The 26366-nt window shown below is 48.0% G+C and overlaps 2 protein-coding genes across 7 annotated transcripts in view; one reads left to right on the top strand and one right to left on the bottom strand.

Moving 5' to 3' along the window:
• The window catches only part of LOC119464396 (ras guanyl-releasing protein 3-like), a 125260-nt gene extending 116135 nt beyond the window's left edge, over window positions 1–9125 (top strand). For all 6 annotated transcript variants that reach the window (XM_049656254.1, XM_049656255.1, XM_049656258.1 and 3 more), the window contains one exon: window positions 8717–9125. In XM_049656254.1, coding sequence (XP_049512211.1) covers window positions 8717–8982 — 266 coding nt within the window. In that variant the 3' untranslated portion in view covers window positions 8983–9125. The remainder of the gene's footprint in view (window positions 1–8716) is intronic.
• Window positions 1–24626, bottom strand: part of LOC119464395 (uncharacterized) — a 60783-nt gene extending 36157 nt beyond the window's left edge. Inside the window, exons 1-2 of the mRNA XM_037725341.2 lie at window positions 24521–24626; window positions 18929–19014 (exon numbers count right to left, since the gene is read on the bottom strand). The gene's annotated coding sequence lies outside the window, so the exon portion shown is untranslated. The remainder of the gene's footprint in view (window positions 1–18928; window positions 19015–24520) is intronic.
• Window positions 24627–26366: the final 1740 nt, after the last annotated feature.

The following is a 26366-nucleotide window of genomic DNA, read 5'->3' as shown; positions in this document are numbered from 1 at the left end:
GGCGGCGTTGTGCGATAGAGGAAGTTCATCCCGGACCACGCAGGCCCTCCGCGTGGCGCATAAGCGTTACTCAACTAACTGAATTTCTCAAAGTAAAATTTGTCAGAACATTCGTAAAGTATGCCTTGCTACAACCGACAGACATGATAGCGTCGGATTGTAGTTTGAATACACGAGATAACACAATTCTGTTACGCGGTAACTCAAACACAAATGCTTTTTCTAGGTGCCGTTTGAGGTCTCTCTTAGACGGAGGGGAGCGCCCAGCTCGGTTCCTTGCAACACCATCCAGATGGCGCTCGCCACCGCACATCCGTGGCATAGCGTTTGCAGTCAGCGTTTGCAGCCAGCGTTTGCAGGTAAACATTACGGTTACATAAGATGCACTTGCCGGGAAGCGCGAGGAGCAGTCAGGAATCGTTGAATGCTATCGCGTTCCACTCTTAAAGCGAAGCTTAAGCGTCCTGCAAAGTTTTATAGAAGTGTCACGCTTCCCTGTTCATATACAATTCTCATCGACATTGGTCCTTTGACAAGCTCCCAACACCACCTTCGTCTTGATGAAATCGCTGCGTCGACATTGCTGTAGACTTCTTACAATGCGCATCCACTGTGATTTGGAGTTTGCGTTTCGGCACACTTTGTCAACGGTGTATAAGTCCGTAGACATTGCTTGAGTTTAAAGTCGTGACTTGTGTTATGAATAAACAGTGTATAAGATTACATATTGCACAGGACGAAAAAAAAAACAATTTTGTCCGCGTCATATGTATTTGTATAGCATTTAATTACTCGCTGCACGAAAGCTCTGCTTCACATAGATTCCAACAGAGTGTGCTGGATTTACACATGTTAAATTTTTTTTTGCTCCTGCTCATCGCTTTTCTCAGATCACTTACGTGTTGGCTTAAAAAAAAAGGAGGCAATAATTACATGTCTATACACATGTCTGGCACGGCCAACGTTACGGAGCGTATTCTGTTAATTATAAACTGCCTGGAGTTTGGAGCTTGCTGTTAGGCTATTTGGTACACATTTCTCAATTTAAAAAATCAGTAGTCCTCCACTGTCGAGGGAATGGGGGTAAACAAAGCTTGTCGTGTGTTTCTTAAGTGTTCCTCCGAACGAATTGCACTGACGAGCACCACGTTGTGCTCGAACCACAACCGGTCACACACACTGCAGCTGGCTCCGAAGTTCCGGTTGAGAAACTCCCGTTGAAACCTGGCCGTTGCACCGGGGAAGTTGGTACTAGCGTTGCCGAGGTGTGCACCACCGTTGTGGGGTTCCTGGAGGGCTAGACGACGCTGACGTTTGGCGTCAACATCGCGCTCCTTTAACTCGGGGTCCGCGGTTCTTCGCTGACGTTTCGCCTGGGCTTCGGAAGCCCTCGCGCTAGAATCGGCACGTTGACGACGAGCCTTTTCCCGTGTGCGTTAATTCTGGCATGGATTTTCATGACATTTCTTCAAAATTAAAACTGTCCGTTACGTATGACAATGAATGGCTCATACCCCCTTAAGCAATGGCTCATAGCACGACGACAGAAGAGAAGTTACGCTGGAATGATTAGTGGCCACGCAGCCAGTTGGGGAAGTAGACGACGACGACGACGAACGCGGGAGCAGTGGCACGAGCGCGTGCCGAGCACGAGCATGAGCGCAACCTGAGGGGTGCCAACAAGTCAGCTGAGGAAGAAGACCACGACGCTCGAGCCAACGCTGATGATGATAATTGCACATGTACGCCACCGAAATCTGTGAGTTATAACAAGCTTCCAGCCTGCTCCTGGCTTACCCTTTCCTATCAAATGTATATGTTTTCAAGTCAAAGAATAATAATAAGACAGCGCCAGGAAACGGGACCATAAAGTGAGACCACATTCTTGTCGTACCATGTACTGGTGCTGTTTTAGCAAGAATATTGATGATGATGATGATGATGATGATGATGATGATGATGATGATGATGATGATGATCCTCTGTACAAATGGCACACACCCACCCTGGGGGATCGGCCAAGAATTGGGCGAGTTGGAGTAAATGGATGATAAAAAAAAAATTATAAACTAGGGGAAGGTGTATTTTGCTCGGTGTTCAAAGTGGAACAGTCATCACGCTAAAGTGAATCGAAAAAAAGGTAATTAATTAATATAATTGACTGTTTTAGTATGGCAGCTGATTGGAATCAATAATAATGTTTTTCATCACAGTCTAAACACTCTGAGAGCTGTACCTCAATGTGGAAGCTCCAAACGAAAGCAAGACGGGGACTTTCATGCTGATGCCAAGCTTTTTTTCTGTTTTTATAGGGACCTCAAGCACCATTTTTCTTACTGCGGAGAATCGTCGGCATGCGAGGACAAAGTGATCAGGTGTTTCTGTTTTCCGCACTGCATACAGAAAGGAGTTGCCGCCAAACCATCTCTGGGTGTATAGAAATTTAATGTCGACATGGGGCAGCGTAGCCTTGTTAGTGTAATATCTAATTCGCGTGTTGGTCAGAATTCACAGCTCCAACGGAATAGCCCGGCAATATGCATTCGCTTTTTTCTTTCTCTTTCTTTCTTTGCCCCTCGTTCCAGCTTTGTATTCTTTCTGTTTTTCCTTACAGCAGACTGCCTGCTAAACAAGACATTTTTCTTCTGATCCCTATATTCTTAAGTAGATGTTCTTCTACACGTAAATATTATTACTATCAATAATTTCCAGCTTTGTTAGCGCCACTGCTTGGCATGTGTCGTTGTCTACGATCATCACCCGAGCAATGGGGATGCACGCCGAGGAAGAAGCCAGGGTGCAGCGCGTGCTCGGGTCCGGCGCAGCTCGTGGGCCAGCAGCTGACTCGTCCCCCGGCGGTGCCAGGGGCTCCCCAGAACACCACCACCACCACCAACGACCGGTGCCGCCGCTACCATGACCGCGTCTCATGCGAGCGAGTCGGGCGCCGCGCCGGGGGACGCGACCAGGGATGCTGCTCGGCGACCCGAAGTCGTCGTAGTCCGGGACGTGGACCGCCGCGGTTACCAGTACATCGGCCAGAGGCCAAGCGACGCGCTCAAAGTCTTCCACAGGTCAGCTGATCCGTATGCACTCTCACCCCGCAGTGATTGGTGCGGCGCTGAACGAAATAGGCATAGCAATGTGGACAAATTGATATCGTCCCCCGTAGAAGACTCATAGTGGGCGGCATCGAGCCTCAGTGTCGGGGTCTGGAGCACATGTAGGTCTGGAGCACATGTGGTTGCTCAATGAGTGAAAGGCGTTTGAGGCGCCCTGTGGTCGCCCCCATGTGTAGCTGCCTCGCCAGTGTGCGCATCGAATTAGTTACATGTGACTTATGGGGAAAAGGAATTGACTCGCCATCCGGGCCCTGCGAAAGTGCATGTCTAGCAAAGCTGTTGAAAACCACCACTACAACTGCTGAGGAGGGTATGCAACGCTTTGTTGCTTTAGAGTAATGGTTGTAGTGGTAATTTAGAGTAACGGTATTTTTGGCAGCCTATCGTCGTATTGCCATTTCTTTTCCCTTTGCCGCTCCTCGTATTCACGCTGCTACTCGGCAGTCCTAATTATGCGTTGCCCACCCATAGCGGTGCTGCAGCCACAATAGGGAGTTTCAGTATAGCGGAAAACAGCAAACGCAAGGATTTAGCGTTAGCGTTAGCCTAATTGCGCATGCGCAGAACGTAAACGTAGCCAGAGCTCTTACGTACGTACGCTATTTCCGGAATATAGCGTTCAACGCTAACGACGCAAGGGATTCCGTACGTAGGGCAAGATGGCGGCGCCTGTTGAAGCGAGAGCCGTCCACTTCGGATCTATCGAGTCGTCGGCCTGCACTGTTTGGCTCATTCGTTCCCCACTAATGCTCGTATTCGCTTTAGATTTGTGTGATGATGCTTCGACAGCGGCGTACAGGTGACAAATGGGCGTTGTTCTCGATATGCGTTCTCGATTAGCGGCGGAGTAGGCTTAACGAGAGCGTTTACTCATATTTGCTCATGTTTGCTGTATCCGCCTCGAGATGGCGCCCAAGTGTATTTACGTTAGTGTTAGCGTTTTGCTCCGTTACGCTATTCTAAAACACTATCTTGTACCGCGCAATGCAGCCTTTCATTGCGATAGCGTTGCGTCGCACGCTAACCCTAACGTAAGCGTTTTCCGCTCTACTAAAACTCCCAATGAAATCACATGCTAGGCCGGTGCTTTTATATATAAAAGGCTAGTGACGTCACTCCCCACGTTACAAGCTGCCGTCTCCGCGGCAGCTTGCGCAACAGTAATCTTTACCAGGAAACGCATGCGGGGAGCGCTACGTGCTTCGTATTATGAGGAGCGCCTTATCATCAATGATGTGGTTTGGATGTTTGTTTTCTGTTTGTTATTATTGAAACGAATGCTGTGCTGTATGTTGTATGCGCGATACCAAAGAATGTATGCACTTTTCGCTTGAATGGCTGAAGTTTTTTTTTTTTATCGCTGAAGGTTTTTATTTCAGTAAGGACGCGCCGCGAGAAATCCAGACCAACCAGAGGCTAGCAGTTTCTCTGTAAAATTCAAGCCTTCCTTTTATTACTCCTCAACTTGTGCCTACGAGCGTGTCAACAATTAGGATGCATTCACACCAGCAATACAGGTTGTTCGACAGACCATGACTGGCGACCAAGGAGCGCCTCACGACGACCGATGTTCACGTAATCCTGCGTGACGTCCCATAATCATGCTCGTAGTTGCGAGAGAAGGCAACCCAAGCCAAGCGCCAGCAGAAGCAAGCTAACCCCTAGCTTCGAGAGCAGGAGGCCGAGGAGAGACGTCCTTCAGGTCTAGCAAAACGCTAGACCAAAACCCAACGAAAACGAAGCTCCAGTCTAGCAAAACGAACACAACGAGAGAAAGGCTTGAGGTCGAAGTTGAGAGAACGACCACCAGCTTCGCTGTTTTCACAGCTTTCGCTGCGTGGAAATGGCTTTACTTTTTCAGTCGAAGCACGTATTGCCTCACAAGTGTCGGTGCCGTTGTAGGTGCGACCACAAAAAACCCTCTCTCAAGCCGCGGGAAAATAAAAATTGCTCGTCGGGTGGCGAGACCACCACGCTAACCAATTCAGCCACTGTCGGTTCATCGTACGCACCCTTTAAAGCGGGGTTTTATATGCACAGGTGGTCGGCACGTGCTCGTGCCACTGCTCCTGCGTTCGTCGTCGTCTTCCACAGCTGGCTGCGTTGCCGCTAATCGTTCCAGCGTAGAATTTCACTTCTCTTCTGTCGTCGTAATGGAGAGGCCGCGTTTACCGGGGTATGAGCCATTGCTTAAGGGAGTTTGAGCCATTCAGTGTCTTATGTAACGCACAGATTTAAGTTTCAAGAAATTTCATGGAAATCCATCCAGAATGAACGCACTCGGGAAATGCCTCGTCGTCGACGTGCCGATTATAGCGTGAGGGCCTCCGAATTAAGCCCAGGCGAAACGTCAATCGAAGAGCCACGCACCCAGAGTTAAGGGAGCGCTATGTTGAGGCCAAACGTCAGCGAAGAGCTGGCGACCCTGCGTGGCGGGAACGCGATGCTGAGGACACATGTCAGTGTTGTCTAGCCCTCCAGGAACCCGACAAAGGTGTTTTACGCATCGGTAAGCTAGTGCCAACTTTCCCGGTGCGACGGCCAGGTTTCAATGCGATTTTCTCGACCAGAACTTCGGAGCCAGCTGCAGTGCGTGTGACCGGTTGTGGTTAGAGCACAACGTGGTGCTCGTCAGTGCAGTTCGTTTGGAGGAACACCGAAGAAACACAAGCTTCGCTCACACCCATTTCCTCGACAGGGGAAGGACAACTTTTTTTTTGTCCCCGCTTATACTTTTCACCGCTGTAATAAATCTGCACTATTGTCATTCGATCATCGTTCTTCCTTTATTTATTGCCAGTTGCTTGGAAGCCACATGTTATGTTTTTGGTTCAGTAAAGATTCGGTGCCATGTCATTACATTATTTGTTTTCTACGCAATCACTCGTTAACGTGTTAATTGCGATAGAGTTGTTTATGCGATGCTCCCCGCTTAAAACATCAATGTTTTGAAGTTTTGCGGTAGCTTACAGAAAAGACATAATGTCGTTCGTCACTTGTTTACGTTGTAGCTCATGACGAAGCGTTCTGCTTCGAGCATTGCGACGTCACATATGTGAACTACTCATTGGTCGGCATATACTCTCTAAGGAGTGCTCTCATTTCTAATACACGACTGAGTGACTGGACATTGGTAGAGACCAGAAAAATAAAATAGTATCTACAAAATTTGCAAGGTTCTCGGCTTGCTTGGGAACTTTTGCTTCGATAAAAAAATGGCATTTTTTTGGTACATCAAGCCCTGGTTTTAGTTTAATGGTTGTTGGACATTTCATTCCGTGGTTGTGGCACAAATAAGCATGGATGAAGAAAGTCAGGCAGGAACGGATTGTAGCTGTAATAAAGCAGTGCTAGTAGGACGCCATTAACAAGTGTTACATTTTTTTATGCTTCTCCAATGTGAACACAAAACTCTGCGAGCTTCTCAGCTTTTAGAAGAAATAGCCATGCGAGAATGCCACAGTTGTCAATCCACTAACTAGGAAGCAGCCTTATACTCAAGTGTGTACGTACGTATATTTAGCAGATAAAAAAAAAAGAAAGGTCGGAAGTAGATTAGACCTCTAGTTGAAGTAGCTGAATTACAATGTTTTCCTAAGCGAGTTAGTGAGAACCCATCGAATGGTAGGTGGAGGAGCAAAGTCGGAATTAATAAATTTAAGACAGCACAATCTTCCGGATCGGTTAACATTTTTACATGACATGCACATACCCAAGGAAGCAGGGAACATTTTTACACTGCACTATTTACGGGATCAGTCCAAGACAGAGGCTAAAAACAGGCATACCCTCTACGGCAAGCATTTTCTTTAAGAATGTGAGGCTTAGCGTTCTCAAACTTCAGAGTGGGTTATGAGGGATGCGGTGTAGTGCTTAGGCGTTCAGTTCATTTCGGCGATCTGGTTTTAATATGAGCTTAAATATAGGTACCGGAGCGTTTTCGCAGTCCAACTCCCTCGGAACGCGCCAGCCGCGACCGGAAATCGAACCACCGCGGAGGCGACGGGGCGGCACTTGAGACAATTGACAAACGCTAGACTAAAGCCCCTGGAACAGGGGCTTTACGCCATCTGTTTATAGTGAGTGAACCTTAAGAAATTAAATTCGGGGATTTTACGTGTCAAAACCACGATATCATCAAGAGACCCACCGTAGTGGGGAACTCCGGAATAATTTTGACCACCTGGGGTTCTTTAACGCGCGCCCAATGCACGGTACGCGGGCGTTTCTGCATTTCGCCCCCATCGAAATGCGGCCGCCGCGGCCGGAATTTTATCCCGTGCCTTCGGAATTAGCAGCGCAACACCAATGCCACAACACCACCACGGCGAGTTATAGTGAGTGAACTAGCCGGTGAGAAGGGTCTATAGAGCCGATAAGAAGTGGTCTAACAGAATAAAAGAACGAAAACGGGTGGCAGTCGAGGCCGGCAGGGCACAAGAGTATGAATACTGACAAATCTATAGGTGCACCGTCGGCTCCGCCGGAAGGCTTATCATGCTAATGTCTCCATGCCACTGCGCTATAAATTTTAATAACTATCGTAAGTCGTTTGTGTCATTGGCTTGACAACATTTAGTCACAATTACTTCGTCCTCAGTGTTTAGTCACATTTCCATCGTCCATAGTGACACGTACAAGTCGAATGTATTGATTCCTGGTCTATTGTAGCGCATACAGACGAGGACGCAAGATGGCACATGACCCGCCGCGGTGGCTGCCAGCTAAGGCGTTGCGCTGCTGAGCACGAGATCACGGGGTTGAATCCTGGCCGCGGCGGCCGCATTTCGATGGAGGCGAAATGCAAAAACGCCCGTGTGCTTGCGTTGTAGTACACGTTAAAGAACACCAGGTTATCAAAAAATAATCCGGAGCCCTCCACTATGGCGTGCCTCATAATCGGAACTGGTTTTGGCACGTAAAACCCCAGAAAGAAGAACTTGGCACATGATACAACCGCGGCGCCTTAGCAACCGCGGCTGAACGCGATGCTCTGACACGCAACTCCGTATTTGGCTGGCTGAGAAGTGTCCGAAACGTGTTCGGATGGTTACATCCGTGCGATTGGATCCCGTGAACAGCACTGGGAGCCACTCAGATTCTCTCGTCTGAGCGGCTTCGAGATCTCGCCGACCTCCAATCACTTCACAACCACGCTTCCGTTTGTTGAGCGGCCTAAGAGGAAGTCGCCATTTTCTTGGGTTCGTGCTGCAGTCGCGCTGTATAGTCGCGTAATTTCGGAAGTTCGTCATGGATTACTTTCCGCCATCTTCGGCAGAGAGTGGCTTCAGATCTTGCTGCTCTGAGACAGAGCCTCGAAGCTTCGGCTGGTCCGCCGAAGATACCAGAAGTAAGGTTCGAGGTTTAGTGCTTCAAACTTGCCAATGACTACACAGGCAAAGGTTGCGCCTCACAGGCGCGCACACAGAATCGAAGGTCGCGTACGTTCCGTTTAACCAGAACGTATACGTGTCCTACACTTGACAAAAGTATGATATAGCACAATACAAAGAGCGGACCTTTCAGGGTCACTATAGAGGTATGCTAACACGATGCAGTGTTCTCGACGTCACACGCTGTTTGCCTCCACGCAGGTCACATCGGACAAGCGGTTTCAGCGCGACGTTCACGTTCGCCTGCAAGACGGTGGTCCTGCTCGTGCTCAAGCTGTACTTGGGTTTCCTGCTGCTACACTATCTCTACCGGCTGCCGCAGCTTCCCATCGACAAGTTTCCCGACAGGCTGTTCGAGATCGGCGAGATCCTGCTCAGCCTGGCCGCCGTCGCCGGAGCCGAGAGTCTCTGGTCTCGCAAGTCGAACGTGGCCTTGCTCAGCTCGCGCTACTTCGAGGCCTCTGTAGGAGGCGGCGGCTTCGAACCGGGTCAGAGTCTCCTGAGGCCGCAGAGTTTCTGGCACGACAAGTTCGTTCCACTGCTGCTGTTTGGCCATGCCCTGGGCGGCGTCTCGCTCTACTTCGCCTCCCACATCTGCCCGTGGACGCGTGAAGGCATCGCCAACTACTCCTTCCTGGACTCTTTCACGCGCTTCTTCTTCGTCAACTTGCTCGCACTCTCCCAGGCATACATGGCGATGACCATCTACACCGTCTTCTGCGTGGACGTTCGCAGAACTATGCAGTGCACCGCCGACGAGCTGCAGCGATGCCGCGACTCCATCACCCACGACGGCCTGAAAAGGCTGCACAAGAAGTGGGAGCTGTGCTGCCGATACCTGGGCGACCTTAACTACAACTTCCTCGGGTTCGTCTGCGTCTGGTACTGCTACCTGTTCGTCAGGGCGGTCTACCTGGTCGCGCTCGTCTGCAGCACGGTGTTCCCGGCCAGCCGCGATGCCCTGACCAGGCAGGAGCTGTGCGTGCCTTTGTTTGAGCTCACCTATCTCGCCATCCTGGTCGTCGTCTCGGGCAAGATCAAGGCGACCCTCTGTTCGCCCGTCGAACATCTCCGGGAGCTGACCATGTCGAGGCCCACCGAGGAGACCGCCATCCACATCGAAGTGCAGAGGTTCCTGTACCGCATTCACAAGTACGCGTCCATGACCCTGTGGAAGCTGCCCACGTGGACGGAGAATGCGATCAAAATATTTGTACTGGTGGTCGCTGCTCTGCTTGTGCTGCACGACAAGCGAGTCCGTGCGAAGCTGCTTTGAGCCGTTCGCGCGCTTTAGACCACGTCCGTGCTTCGGACTGCGCAGCTGCAGCTCTTCGAATGCGTCTCGGATTGACCAAATTGTTCAGTATTAAATGTGATGCAATTTATTAGGTGTCATGTATGCGAGATCGCAGACCCGATCGCCGATCGAAGTCACACAAGCAGGTGTCTGCACCAAGTATAAATCTGGCAGAAACCATCTCAGTATATCTGGAAACGTTAATGATAATTCCATAAGCAATGAAGTAAATATTCTGGGATGTTACGTGCCATAACCACGAGGCACGCTGTACTGGGGGACTTCAGATGAATTTTCACCACCTGGGGCTCTCTCTAATGTGCACCAAATGTACACGGGCGTTGTTGCATTTCGGCCCCCATCGCTATGCCGCCGCCGTGGTTGGGAGTTTATCCCACGACCTCGTGCTTGGCAGCCCAACCGCCGAGCCACTGAGCAAGTATTGCATCTCTGAAACGAGTCGTGCATGAGGCGTGTAGTGCAGCCGGGGCTTCTCCCTCGCGCTTTCCGTCGGAAACGCCAAGTCCGCGCGTGTTTGAATATATATTGAGACAACGTTGCTTGAACGTAGATACACATAGTGTGAGAAGAAGCGCGCTTACGGATGAAGGAACAGTGAATGCGGCACGACGGCGAAGAATAAATTGTAAACACAACTCGGAAGAGGGAATGGTGCGCAATCTCGTTTCTTCCTTACGATACACGTACTGGAATATTTCTCACGAAGAAAAAGAGGCGCACTTCTGCTCGGGCGCTCGGACTGCGGGCGCGGAGAGAGGAAATAGTAAACCAGGCGTTCGGCGTCCACAATAATTTTGCTCCCGTAAAGATTAGACTGCCATAAGCAAAAAAGGTTTTGTTTTTTAAAGACTTTCTGAACAGAACGATCTGCAGCACCACGCGAAGAGCGCTAATAAGAGCGCATGAATTTTCGGGACTGTTTCAGGGCAAAGACGCACAAGCGACACGTCTCATTGAGAGCGATTGTTTGTGAGCGCGGCAGATGACTGTTTGTGAGCATGTTTTATTGCGATAGCAATTATATGGACACTTCAACCGGATTTCTGCCGTCGTCGTCGCCGTCGCCGTGAGGTTCCGTATAGATAAAATCTTCGCCGCGCGCCCAGCGGAAGCGTGCGGGGACGCGCGCTATCACGGAGAGCGAACGCACTCAATCTCCCACGCGCAAGCAAGGAAGCGGAAAGCCAGCGCCGGAGGGAACAGGAGGGGGGGCACTTCTCTGCCAAGAACCGCGCTCGTCGCTCGACCGCACCATCTCTTATCTCCACACGGCTCTGACCTTTATGCACTGTGCATTCGCCGCTCAGTTTCTGTTGAAGCGATAGACCGCACGTACCTTCGCCCGCTGCAGCGTATGGGCTTGCTGCCAGCGTTTTGACACTCGTTGTCTGCAGTCATTCAGTGTGATCTATTCATGTTTGTGCGCGCTCACACCACGCTTGTTCATTCAGTTAGTAATAGTCGGGCCACATTTTCCAACGCACGCTACACATGTAATGCTGCCCAGATCGGCAGTGCAGCGCTACAGATGTGTCCCTTTGCACGCGCTGCCCACGGGAAGCGCTTCTCATCAACACCACCGTTTCACACGCGCCTTCTCGTGGTCATCGAGTCTCTCTTCATGTCGGTCTACTTACGCCGCAGCACACCTGCTTACTTAATCAGCTCATGTTTACTACAATTTAAATTGCTACCAAAGCCGCTCACCTTACATCGTATGACATTGCTGTGTTGCTATCGCATTCAGTGCTTCGCCCTTAGGGCGAAACTGTGACATTTTTTATTGCGATAGCAATTATATGGACACTTCAACCGGATTCCTGCCGTCGTCGTCGCCGTCAGGTTCCGTATAGATACCAAGGGCGATAAAATCGTCGCCGCGCGCCGTATGTGCGAGCGAAAGCGCGCGGGGGACGCGCGCTACTACTGAGGGCGAACTCCCCCACGCGCTATCACGAAGAGCGAACGCACGGCGGAAAGCAAACGCGACCATCCCGCGAAAGGCCGTGGAGGTATGGGAGGGACGGAGTTGGGGCGGCGCTGTGCTCCGGCGCCATAGGCGTATCTTGCCACTCAATCTCCCAAGCGAAAGCACGAAACGGGAAGAAGGGGGGAGGGGGGGGGCAGGTTCTCCTCTGCCAACAACTTCTTCTCTGCCCGGCGGTCGCCCACACCGTCTCTTATCTCCACACGGCTCTGACATTTGTATGCGCTGTGCATTCGCCGCTCAGTTTCCGTTGAAGCGATAGACCGCGCGAACTTGCGCTTGCTGCCAGCGTTCTGACAGTCGTTGGCTGCGGTCATTCAGTGTGATCTATTCATGTTTGCTTGTGTGCGCTGACACCACGATTCTTAATTCAGTTAGTAAGCCAATGTGTCCAAGTTTATGCAGCCGATAAAACTACTATTCCTACTCCGAATAGCTCTCTACTAATTTGCTATCGCAATCGATGCTTCGCCTTTCGGGTGAAACTGCGACATATATTTTTATATTTTTGGTTTTCGTGTTATAATGGCGAAACTCGAGCAACGACTGGTGTAGTGCTCCGTAGCTTCGCGTTTTTCCGACATCTCAGACTGAGTCCGGCATATAACGGCAGCAGGGGGATAACACGTTTCCGTTCAGCCAAGAGCCTATACCTTAGTCTCGTCAACAATATTAAGCACCTCATTGGAGAGTTGCCGTAAAGTAAGCACCCTTTTTTTTAATGCTTAAACAGACACAAATGCACGATCCTTTTCTCGCGGTAAAGTCTGATGATATCAGCAAATTTTTCCAGTATAAGCGGAGCATAGGGATTTGCCGTCTGTTGATACTGAAGACCAGTTTATTGCTGTGCCTCATGACGCGTTTTTAGCTGTAACGAATAGCACTGATGTCAACGAGGATGTGCATTTTTCAAAATCATACTGATGTTATCGGGAACAAAGCTTTAGTTTTACGTGACACCTACCTTAAGAACACTTGTCTTATTTGACAACCGGTTGTTTTTGCAAAAGAGAGGCATATGTATACTGTCGTGGGTCGCACCTTTTTTAGCATTTCCTGTCGGAAATAGCTCTCTTGACAAAAGTGTTTTCAAGGCACGCAACGTTTGCGAAGTGTTTAGATACGTATATAATTTTTGTTGTGCTAGACCTAGTGCATTCTTTTAACTCTTGTCAGGCTGAAAATATTTTAAAATATCTTAAAATTCAGGGAAATCCCCTCTTTCTTACCCTTGAACTCCCCATCGACAACACCCTGCAGTTTTTAGAATTAAGCCACATGTTTCCGAAGGACGGTGTTTGCTACTGCTACTCTCTGCGAGTTAACAACAACAACAAAAAAAAAGTTTTTGCTATGCGACTTCACACACTCTAAACTTGACCAGCTATTGCCACTTTTTCTTGGGGTCAGTACTCCGGAGTTTTTGCGAACACATGATGCAGGCCAATTTTAACAGTCAACTATAACTAGGCTTCCAAAAGCTCGCTACCCTCGTTTGGTTCTAAGTTCAGTGGCTGAATAACTGCAAAGGAAGTTAATAGTAGGCGCATTAGCAAATCAGGCAAGAACCGGCGAGCGGAGTAGCCAAGAGTGGGAAGTTATGACTTATGTGCAAAAGATGAGCCACAATTTCAAAACAAAAATTGATGTATGTGTACGGAGTGCCTGTAGTCCTCTACGTTCCCAACAGGCTGGCCCGATTGTGTCCCCTCACCATAAGCAGCTCTAAAAGGTGGCTAAATCAAGCACACCACGTCTTAAATGTACTACGTCACTGAGGTGGTACATGCATACCTGCCAACTCTTTCGATTTGTCCGGGAGACTCCCGAATTCCGACCAATCCTCTCCATTGTATGGACAGCCGTGAATCACTCGAACCCCACAGCGAAAAAAAAAACCGCGTCATGCAGCACAGCCACATCACAATGTACAAAATGTGCTAGGTAGCTAGCCAAAGTCAAATTTAAATCAAAACCATTTGTGCTAGGCAGTGTAGGCATAACTGTTAGCTTCAGATCGATACATGCGTTGAACAAGGCGCGCGAGGCAAATGTCTATACCCGTTGCATAATGGTCGCCCCCCCCCCCCCCCCCCATTTTTTAAAAGTTAGCTTTGCCACTGTACAGCAGTGTTACGCAGTGATGCGTATTGAAAGGGGAAAGTGGCCACTGTCACGTGACATAATACATGTTCCTAATTATACACACGCACACACGGCGTTTCAGGTCTGAGTATGAGCACCGAGGCGTCTAATAACTGTACTGACAGTCATGCAAAGCTCTTTCCGACGTTGTTGTGGTCCAAAAACGAGGAACGTTTTTTTTCTTTTCTCGGCAAGCCACCTTCGTTAGTATACTTCCGCAATCACAGTCGGCTGGAATTTTTTGTTCCACTCTTATGGCATCATCGATCGGGTGGTCGTTTCAGAGTGCGCCAGCAGCGCCACAAATATTTGTAAAAAAGCAACTAAGTGTTACTGCTAGCATAACCGGGTTTCATTGATGATAAGGAAGCAAGACCATCACTTCCATACCCCGTTGTTCTCCTTACATAGATTTAAAGCTGTTTTATTGCGATAGCAATTATATGGACACTTGAACCGGACTTCTGCCGTCGGCGTCGCCGTCGTCGTCGTCGTCGCCGTCGCCGTCGCCGTGAGGTTCCCTATAGATAAAATCTTCGCCGCGCGCCGTATGCCCGAGAGGAAGCGTGCGGAGACGCGCGCTATCACGGAGAGCGAACGCACTCAATCTCCCACGCGCAAGCAAGGAAGCAGGAAGCCAGCGCCGGAGGGAGCAGGGGGGGGGGGGGGGGGGGGGCGCACTTCTCTGCCAACAACCGCGCTCGTCGCTCGCTCGCACCGTCTCTTATCTCCACACGGCTCTGACATTTAAGTGCATTCGCCGCTCAGTTTCCGTTGAAGCGATAGACCGCACGTACCTTCGCCCGCTGCGGCGTATGCTTGCTGCCAGCGTTTTGACAGTCGTTGTCTGCTGTCATTCAGTGTGATCTCTTCGTGTTTGTGCGCGCTCACACCACGCTTGTTCATTCAGTTCGTAATAGTCGGGCCACATTTTCCAACGCACGCTACACACGCAATGCTGCCCGGATCGGCAGTGCAGCGCTACAGGTGTGTCCCTTCGCACGCGCTGCCCACGGGAAGCGCTTCTCATCAACACCACCGTTTCACACGCGCCTTCTCGTGGTCATCGAGTCTCTCTTCATGTCGGTCTACTTACGCCGCAGCACACCTGCTTACTTAATCAGCTCATGTTTACTACAATTCATATTGCTACCAAAGCCGCTCACCTTACTTCGTATGACATTGCTGTGTTGCTATCGCATTCATTGCTTCGCCCTTAGGGCGAAACTGTGACATTTTTTTCATCTCGTAGCACAGCCGGAGAGCTCTCAAACAACTACATGAATATGCCATTAATCTCGTTGTACATTATACATACCTGCCATTCCTCCTGAATGTTTCGTAAACATTACATAATTTTGCTCGTTCTACAATTTTACAAATGTTGCGTCACGTTAAAAAAAGACAAAAAAGACATTCTGTTGGCGAAAGCTTTAAAGGTGTTTAAAGGCGGTGCAGCGCAAGATTGCAGAACACATGCATACAATAAAGAAATATTCATGGCGTCTTTGTACCTTTGTGACCATTTTGTGGTAGCAGAAAACGCCACATATGGGTACTTGCTTCGGAAAAGCTTATTCAGACAAGTTCCTGAAGCAGGCGAAACTGGCAACAACAAAGTCACTGAAAAGGTCACGGTGATCTAAAAACAGTGGCTTGCTTTTCAGCTTGAACTGCTGTTCCTAGTCTTCTGATGAATTATTTTGAATGAAGTGCGTATGCATCCGACAGAATGTCTGCGCTTAGTGCAAACTTTATAAAACGCATGCTGTTACCCTCCCAACTTTGAGAACACATTATAGAGGCATCGATGTGCGCAGATGGTTGGTTCTTTGAAACACAAAAAGATAGGACCTCCCGCCAGCGGCGATAAGAAAGCGAAGTAATGTAAATACGTCATTCGTCAATATGCTTTTTGTATTCAATATGATTTTTGTACTCTGCTTGCAGTCATAGTCTTATGCTTGCGCGAAAATACTTCTGACATTAAATGACGTAGAGTTTCCAACCATGCCAACTTGTAAGTAAAATCATAATTGTAAAATGTTGCCTTGATTGTTCCACTGGCGCACCCACGAGCACCTAAATGGGAAGAAATTCAAGAAAACATTAGACAGAGAAAGAAGCCTGCCCGCAAGAATTTCGACCCGCTGTTGTTCAGACAATCGGTGCGACATAGTTTACGTCAGGTGTGACAACTACAGTGAAAATGAGCCATTTACAGATCACATGGTGTATTAAGAAGTTAACTGATTTTTACTCAATTATTTTGTCCGTATCAAGATTTCAGTATAAAGCAGGTTGATTAGATTTAACAGAAGATATCGCTTGGGCGTGTTAGTATATTTTCAGTTTTGGCTAATTTCCCCCCAAAACAACAGAAATCATGGGGACGAGTTTTTACTCCGGCTATTTTCTCACTGACAGTAATGACGTCTGTGTTGCAGATGTCATGCAACTGCAGATATCATAATATGCTAGTATCTGTGAGTGACATTTACGCTACTGAAGGTGCTGAAGATATTTTGAAGGGATTGTACAGTACTTAAGCAAAAAAAAATATACACATCTTTAATGAATGAAAGGTGCGTTTCGAACAACTTGATAAGGCTAAGCGAGCCCGGAATAAAAGCGCTGCTTCACGAACATATCGTACAAACGTTATAACTTTTTAAAAACGCGCCCTGCAAACTTCGCGTAACGTCATGCCGAGACCTTTCGCGCTTTGAAGAACTGTGAGCTAATTAGGCTGCTGAGAACATCTCATGTAATTACAAATTTTCACCAGTCATTGGCAGCAAGCGCTCGCAGCCGCCTGTACCATCATAATCTATTGACCGAAACACGTTACCAAAGAGAAGAGTGAGTTAAAAAAAGGTCGTCCTCCCTTTTTTTTTTGCATGTAAGATACGCGTGCGTATACAGTTTTTATCCAAAGGTGACTAACGAAGGAGATCGGAGCTAACATCCCAGCAAAGGGCACTTCTCTTCGTCGGGGCAGACATGTTCCCTTTGCCGAAATTTTGGCTCGACATATCCCCTTTTGGACCGCTGTTAATCACTTCGTGTCTATCCACCTTCTCGGGATCCTCTGGCCCGCTTGTATCAGCAGCTTGAGACATAGGAGTAGCGAGGGTAGTGGAATTCCGCGAACTTGACGGAATGATTGGATGATTGCTTCGCAGAACAGTAATTAAGCACGCAGGAATCGCCACTTCATTCCCTTAATGCTCAATGACAGGCGAAAGCTGCCACTAAGCAAGGATGATTGCTTCGCAGAACAGTAAATAAGCACGCAGGAATCGCCACTTCATTCCCTTAATGCTCAATGACAGGCGAAAGCTGCCAATAAAGCAATTATAACGTAGGTACTGATACACGAAAAAGCAGGTAAATGGACCAAGCGCTGAGCGAGGCACATTGCTCGTGTCACGAAGATAAGCCTAGCTCACGTTTTTTTTTTTTTTATCGAAATCTATGCGCAACACATTTTTGTATATGTATGCCACAACGGCACCTAAGAGCGGGAAACGCGCTGCAATTATTGGAAAGAAAACATGCAGGTGTGACATGCAAGTGTGGCTGTTTATGAAAAAATAAAAGATAAATCATCTTCAGTCTCTGCAAACGCCGATCAAGTTCGTCAGAATGTAAAATATCTTATTGACACAGTTTAGTAATTTCTTCGATTACTACACGTTCGAGGTGTAGCGACAATACTTTTTTACTTCATTTGGCGAATGAAACTCGTTTATCAGGACACAGCAGAGCGCACGGATAGATGCTAACTTGGTTCGGCTGGTGCATGCTACAACTAAATAGAGTACCCAGATTAGGATAAAATTGTTAACGGTAGATGAATGCAACTTGCCGTTTCCACTTTATCGTCGGTGAGAGATGATATATGCTGACGTGAATTCATCATTTACGACTTTGACCACTCCCACGTGGAACGTGCAGGCTGTCGCTGTAGTTCATTTCCCTTTCTCGAACCTTAATGTCCTTCGTTGCACTGGACAGCGCTACGGCGCGGCCTGAGTTGGTGATGAGTAGAACGTAGAAGCAGGTAAGAAGATAACATTGTTCTCAGACAAGGTCCAGGGCCGTCAGAACACAATGAATATGAGAGACGCGTTAGGGAGTGAAGGCTACAGATTAATTTGGCTACGCAAGGTTATTTAACGTATACCTTCGAATTCCGCTGGTTCAGTGGTCATGGCCACTGAGCCAAAGGTTCTTGCTTCATGGTCAGAAGTAGTGCGATCAATATCCGCATTACACCGGAGGAGCACTGAAAATTTGCCTGCATTGGCTGACAGTTTGCCCATTTGGGAGAGTATCCTAAAGTCCCGGCACAGTTATTTTTCATGTATTTTTATGGTTATGGTTTTCTAACTCTCTACTTTCCTATGTACCATATTTAGGGATTTATCACGTTTAAGTATAAATTCTGTGTCGTATCTTTGCATGACCAATATCGAAAATGTACGGAATTATTGCGCTGTGCAGAAGAAAAAAAAACACCTTCTCTCAATACAACCAGAAAGAATATCGCCTTTCCAAACTTCCTGCATGACACTCTTTCATAATTCATGTGATTGAATACCCCTACTTGTTTATCAATAAGCTACTTCCCGTACAGAATATATTTGTTACCCGTTATTATATAAGAGTGCGATGTTCCCGGAATAAACGTTAAGAGTTATTTCACTGGTAATTCCAACACCACCGCGGCATTAGCAAATGGTGATGTGAACTGGATTATGAAATCAGAGCACTTGTACGATTCTGTTCGTAGAAGTGTTCATAGGTGTAGACTATCAAGCTATTGATAACTTAATGGAGAGGAAAGTGGTGTCAATAGCGAACTTAAAGGCTCAACAAGCTATCACTGAACAGTGAACCCCATTCTGCCTTCCCAGTTTGCACGAAACTCGATGGGAAGGAAAGACCGACTTACTGCCTAACGTGAGTGCCACTCCGACCACTACAACTGCGAGGGCCAGCAAGACGAGTGTACAGCAGACTTTCGTGCAAAACTTGCGCCTGGAACAAAAAGAAACGTAAAAATTAAGTGCCCAGCTAATCCCAGTGATGCGCAGCCTCCGTCGTACTTAACTAGCCGAACACACCTTAAACACCTGTCTTGCTTTTTCGGCAGACGGTACTAGTGATTTTTGGTTGGTGGTGCCTTTAATTCACTAGTTTAATGCAACTTCATTAAAAAGCTTTCAATGTTTCCTTCTTACAGCCCACGTTCTTACAGTGCTTCTTACACAACGCTTCTTACATCCCACGTCTTACAGTGCTTTTATTGTTCGGGTTAAATCTGATTGTGGCTGTACAACGGGCGAAAACGGCCAATAGAGACTCGCCGCTTTGAGTTGTCCGATTTCTCTACAATGCATTCATTTTGGGCTTCAACAGTGCTTTGAATAACAAGACCGCAACGACTACCATAGTGAGCAGACTACAATCCTGTCACACAGGACCTTCCTTTATTGGGGACACTACGAAGGTTGCCGATGTATACTGATAAGCTACGTTTACATAATCCAAACAAATGTGAGCAAAGTTCACGCTGGCAGGTCTCCTGGCTTTACATATACATGGAAATGTCAATAAGAAAAGGAATTACTGGAATCGCTTGGCCTTCGTCCGATATAACCCTTTTTTTTTCTAGTTCGCAAATAGTACACTTCTGTCCAAATTCGCGCTTGCCCAACAAAAATGGTGGGGACATTATTTGTTCAAATGTACGAGGTCTGTTAGAAAAGTATCCGACCTTTGGCAGAAAAAAAAACTCGCATAACTGGAGCGTTGGAAAGCTAATCACCCTCAAAGTAGTCTCCCTGGGACTTCACACACTTCTCCAAGCGGTGCTGCCATTGTTGGAAGCATTCCGAGAAGGCCTCTTTCGGAATGAAGTTTAGCTCAGCTGTCTTTATAGCCATAATGTCCTCTCTTCTCTGAAATCGCGCTCCTTTCAATGGGGTTTTGGGAAACAGCCAGAAGTCGCAGGGGGCCATATCAGGAGAGTAAGGAGCCTGTTGAACTACGTGTCTGGTTTTTCGCCGAAAAAGTCTGAATTAAGTGCAAGGAATGTGCAGGAGCATTGTCGTGATGGATGCGCCAATTTCCTGCTGGCCACAACTCCGGTCTCCTGCGCCGCACAGCATCACGTAGGCGACGGAGGACATCCCTGTAGTACTCTTTGGCGATTGTTTGACCCTGTGTGGCGTACTAGAGTGTACCACACCGCGGGAGTCAAATAAAGCAATCAGCATCACTTTGACGTTGCTGCGCACTTGGCGGGCCTTCTTTGGTCTTGGTGACGTGGAATGCTTCCACTGTGTCGACTGGGATTTGGTTTCCGGGTCGTACCCGTACACCCATAACTCGTCACCAGTGATTATGGTGTTCATGAAGTCGGGGTCACTGTTTGTGGAATTCAGCATGTCCTGTAAGACTTCAACACGAAGTTGCTTTTGCTCCACCGTGAGCAGCTTCGGCACGAATTTCGCCGCAACTCTCTTCATGGCCAAATCTTCGGTCATGATGGAATGTGGAGAAAAAATGCTGATGCCCACCTCTTCCGTAATTTCTCGGATAGTCACACGACGGTCCCGCATCACCACTCAGCGTTCACTTCGACAATGACCTGGTCATTTCGGCATGTTGATGGCCGACCGGAGCGTGGCTCGCTCTCTACCAATGTGCGGCTGTCTTTAAACCGATTGTGTATCACTCCTTAATCTGTGTGCTGCTCATAGCATCGTTACCGAAAGCCATCTGAATCTTCCGAATGGTTTCCACTTGGCTGTCGCCCAATTTCTGGCAAAATTTGATGCAGTAGCGCTGCTCCAGTCACTCCGTCATTTTCCTTGCAATAAAAAAAAGATGTCGCAGTTTCACCCGAAAGGCGAGGAATCAATTGCGATAGCAAATTAGTCGAGATTAAAAATAGTAGGTTTATCAGCTGTGAAAGTTTGGACATGCAGCAGCAGCAGCAGCAACGCGCAGAGCTGTTGTCGACGCCGTCGGCGTGCTGCCCGCGTTCGCTCCGAACGCGCGCGGCGTTGGTGACTGTTGCCGGTGCCTCTGGGGGCGGTTCGGAGGTTTTCGACGAGATCAGAATGGGACACTCGTCGAGCAGCGTCGGAAGTCTTTACCACCTTCTCGCCTCGCAACGTTTTTAGGACCGAAGCTCCTTATAGCGGCACCCGTTCCGCCCCCTCGTCGTAGTAGTAGTGTGTAACCAGTCTGAGAAAAATGAGAAAAAAAATTCTGAAGTTGTGTCCGTAGCACGGTATCGAACCAGGGACCCCTCGCTTCCGAGCGCGCGGCGTTAGCCCACTACGCCACGAAGCGCACATAGACACACGCACCACGATGGCAATAAATACCCAACATTAACGAAAGGCCGCGTTTCTAGCGCGTTTCTAACGCGTTTGTGCTAGCGCGTTACGGCCCGTGTAAGAAGCTGGTGTACGACGCTGTGGCCTCTCCGCCTTACCTTCAACGCGTTTCGAACGCGCTGCCCAAGGCGGTGGCAAGTCAAGTTCAAGTCCAGGAGCGTTTATGAATACGGGGTAGAGTGTACTAGATTGGGGGAGTGGGTCCAACGAGGGCTCTGCGCTGAGGCATTTTTTATGGAAAATCCAGGTGGCGCCACCATCACTTTCTTCTGAACGAGCGGCCCCGTTCGCCGGCCGGACGCTTGTCGCGTCGGAGACCCTACCGCAGCTGCATGAAGCTTTGACAGGCGGATACTCGGTGGCGATAAGACTGAGATTATTCCACACCGATCTATTGTAAATAAAATGGAAAAAGAGCGGCGGAAAGAACGCAAACGACTCAACAACGACGGTACGTCGAGCAGACGACAGCTACTCAGCCCGCGAGCTCGCCTCAGCCAATGAACGCTGCCGAAACAGCCGGAGCCAACGTTTATTGGCCGGAGATTCAGAAGAAGGCGACGGCAGCGCGGCCACATTTTCCGTGTTTTTTTCTTCACCCTCGCCGCTTGCTAAGGCGTCCGCTGGACCCACTCCCCCATTCTAGTACACTCTATACGGGGGTACATACGGGTACACTCTATACGGGTACACTCTATACGCTCTCTCAGCAGTCATGTGATGGCGTCGGCCAACGCGGTGCACGTTCCGGCATGTGTAAATGGCTGCGTAAGACGCTGTGGCCGCTCCCCCTTACTAGAGAGTACTGCACGTTTCTAACGCGTTTGTGCTAGCGTCCCCTTAAGCAGGAGATCCGATGATTCCCTCCGGAGCTTCGCCCACTCATCATCATTCACCCGGTGGATATGCTGTGATTTTTTAATGTAAATATGCATTTGGTGCCGCAGCTAAACGTCGCCCTCCTCTCCCTCTCTCCCGTCTCCCCACGGCCTTTCGCGCTACGGAAGAAGTCGCGTTTGCTCTATATATATGGTGATTGTAAAGGAGGAAAGAGACGCCTAATTATGCTGCCCTTCAGGGAGCCCGGCGCAGAACGCGCGTTTGCTCTCCGCCGTGCGTTCGCTCCCCGTGAAAGCGCGCGTCCCTCACGCACTTTCACTCGCACATACACCATACGGGGTGCGGCGACGATTTCATCGCCGTTTGACGTCATTCTTAACCTCACGGTGACGGCGACGGCAGAAATACACTTTGAGTGTCCATATAATTGCTATCGCAATAAAAAACTGACGAGAGCACTGCGCACTACCTCACTCAAACGCTGCGTCCCAGCGACTATAACGCTATTGGCAGGCGGGAAAAAAATTCGCGCAAGTGCACGAAGGTTCAAGGCCGGCTGGCTGATGCAAGCGCACTTGTTTCATATCCATCAGATGTTCGCAAAAAAATAAGGTTGGATACTTTTCTAACAGACCTTGTAGTGCAAACCGCTCATGCTAGTGCTTCCTTGTTGCACGTGCTATACAAGAGCCAATATCTGCTATTTATATTCATAAAACTAATAAAATTGCGCACGTACGCACTGTTATCAAAATCGACTATGCCACCGATAGCGTGGCAGAGTGCTCCGCGAGAAAGATAATTTTGCAATTTACAGAATGATGCAATAATGTTTGGAAAACACTTAAGAGTCTAGTATAGGCTATACGCCAGTTGGAGTGAACACCTGGATCGAGACATAGCCTCCTACTACTTAAGCTGAAGACAAGGAAAAACATTGGGCAGAAACCATCGGAGGTGATTGTCAAAGTGAAATTACTGGCTTTCTGGCAGACCTACTGAGTAACGCTGCTGGGGACACTCATTGGCTAAATATATATGGGTAAATGCTATGGGCGTGTGGGGCGATGTGACGTTGTACGGACTCCACGATCGACCGGCGTTAGAAAACCGCATTTAAACAATTGCGATGACACACGTGATGAACTGACATCAGGATTGGCACAACAAGTGGCCACCTTTGATTACATTTCTTTCTGGATCGGCCCAGTAAGTTACTCAGCCACACAGCCGCCCATGCGAAGTGGAGGGAACAAGCAAAGAAAAATTCGTGTTAAAGAATGCAAGGTTCAGTGCCCCACATTTGGACAGTTGTCAATCTCTAACGACTCTGAAGGGAAAAAATTGGAGGACGCTTTAGCTTCGCCTTTAAGAGTAAACGCGATAGCGTTATCGGGACCCGTCCGCATCGCATCGTTCGCATACGGCAAGTAGGCTTCATTCACTGCAACACTGAACGTGAGGAAGTCAGCTTACAAAGACTAAGCTTACACCGATCCCCTTAAAGTCGGCTTTACTTTTAAACTGAAATGCATTGCTGGAAAGTCGTTTTTTATGGGCAATATAATTGGTCATATTAAAATGTGAAGGCCCTAGCACCTTTTTTATTATTTTATTAAGTGTTTGTAATTGCCCCGACGTGCGCAGGTCTGGTAGAAATGCTGGAAACGGGGTTTGTGTTTGAGTTTCCTAGTAGCAGAATTAGTTTTCTCGTACATTCAAATTACAATCCGACGGCGAATCCGACACCGAATGGTAAAGTCGTACTTTACCATTTTTCTGACGGATTTCACTGCGATAAATTTAATTTTTGTTCACCAGAACCTTGCCCCACGTGGAGGGCCTGCGCGGTTGATGTGGTTGGATGATTTTCTCCACCATCCGCGATCACACGCTGGTTGCCGACGCCGCATTTTCTGCGACACGCCCCCCTAAACGTTATCGCGTTAAAAAGCGCATATTACTGCATTGGCACATATAACTGAAAAAGCAATAGGAATAAAGACCGCATTCCTAATACGAAAAAAAATATCTGCTGTTCAACATATTAATCAGCACTAAATTGTCGAGTAACTAATGCTTTGGTAATTAAAATAGACAATGATTTACTAAAGCGATGACTGTTTGTTGAACAAGCATGAGTATGCATCCACTGACAACAGAATCAAGGAGCGCGTTATGCCGCGTGACAATGATGTTTCTTTAATTCATTTCATCGCTTGTTGAATCAAACCACTCGAACTCATTTTGCTTGCAATAATAAACTTATGATTTTGTTGATTTAGTGAGCTCACCATTGCTCCCTGGTTGTCTTTCGTTGTCGTAAGAGAAAGGCGTAAACACTCTCGCTCTCGACAGACCTACAGAAGGAAAACAGTGCGCGGAAGAAAATGAGTCTCCATAAAGATACCCGAGCAAGCCATTACAACATCTGCCAGAAAAAAAAATATATTGAATTACTTCTTCGTTTAGGATCACATGTTTCTGCTTAGAAAGGCTGTACATTTCATTGAAGAAATTAAACGGGTTAGGGTTAACGGGTTGAGGTTCCCGCCACAAAGAAGGCGGAGTGCAATTTCAGTTAGCTCGAAACTGTGCTCTTAATCTCATTCCATATAACTTTCCCTAAATAAGTGGAAGATATTTTTGCAATTATGTTCAACATGAACAATGAGTCAGGAGCAACTATTCCTGCTTTCAGTTATTAAGTTCCGCTTAGTTGGTGGAACCTACGTTGAGCGAGGTTATGATGTTCCACTTAGTTAACCTTGCGTGTAACGATAGCAAGAGCGATGTACAGTCACAGTGGCAAGAGGCTCGATGGAAGGGGCTTTGTTCCGTATAACTTGGCAAGTAGACCACTACTGCACAGACGTTCCTTTTACTTAGCATAACCTATGTAGAACGGCACTGAAGGTGCGGGTTTGCGGTGTCCGCCCATAGATTTATTTACACCGCCGTCGTCGTCGTGTGGTGGCTGTCAGTCAGACAACTTCGTTGTCTTCACCTTACCCACATGGTGAAGAGATACGTCCTTCGCTGGACCGTGCCAATCTGCGCAACTGATTCATCAAAGACGGCAAAGCTGTACAGGCGAGTTACCACACCCTTCATAAGTACTATGAGTCGATTTGCTTTCTTAGTGATGATTCATCATCGACGTCTTGGTCATACGGCCGCTTTGGGGCCCCCATGCTGACTGCTCTTTACAGTTTGCTAGAGGTTTGCTGACGTGCAAACCTCTAGCTGACCTCCAACGCGGAACCGGTAGAACACGACGTGATAAGCAAGAATTACGTATTAGTGGCTAAAAAAGAAAAAAAGAAAAAAAAAAACAGGCAAAGAAAGGGTTCGCAAGGTAACTTTTACGTTAGAATTATTGATAATTACCATTCAAAGCAACAAAATTAGGACACGGACGCAGGTTGCGTTGCTGATTGATACCGAGCAAGCCACCGCAACCCGCCGTGGTTGCTTAGTGGCTATGGTGTGGGGCTGCTAAGCACGAGGTCACGGGATTGAATTGAAGGCGGCCGCATTTAGATGGGGGCGAAATGCGAAAACACGCACGTACATAGATTTAGGTGCACCTTAAAGAACCCCAGGTGGTCCAAATTATGTCGGAGTCCCCCACTACAGCGTGCCTCATAACCATGTCGTGGTTTTGGCACGCAAAACTCCATAGTTTAATCTGAAGTGACCGCACGCCGGCCTTTCCTGCCGATCAAAAACAGCGGAGAAGCTGTTTTAACATCTTCGTTGTAAACTAGTTGACCCCCCCCCCCCGCTTTCGCTGCGCTTCTAATAGGCCAACACTACAGGGACAAAAGTAAGAGCGCCTTCAAGCACCTGAGCAAAGACAGTGTAGACTGCTCGTACAGTGCAAGCGGAAAGATAAATCAATGCCTAAGTACTGTCGCTTAGAATTTCTTCAGATTTAATTCTCTGACGGCAGGCTTTTGCACTTAAACTAGAGAACGAGGACGGGAGAATAACAAGCACAAGCGCATAGTTTCAACTGAGATTTATTGGCGAAAAGGCTGAATTTTTATATATAGATGATGAATGACGTGCATCCGGGTGGTCAAAACACGAAAAAAAAAAAAACAGGCAATCTTTAAACAAACAAGTGCAATATGA

Source organism: Dermacentor silvarum, chromosome 9, assembly GCF_013339745.2.
Source record: "Dermacentor silvarum isolate Dsil-2018 chromosome 9, BIME_Dsil_1.4, whole genome shotgun sequence".
Taxonomy (NCBI): domain Eukaryota; kingdom Metazoa; phylum Arthropoda; class Arachnida; order Ixodida; family Ixodidae; genus Dermacentor; species Dermacentor silvarum.
Note: the sequence above shows the minus strand (reverse complement) of the source record. Positions and strands in the feature narration are given on the sequence as shown.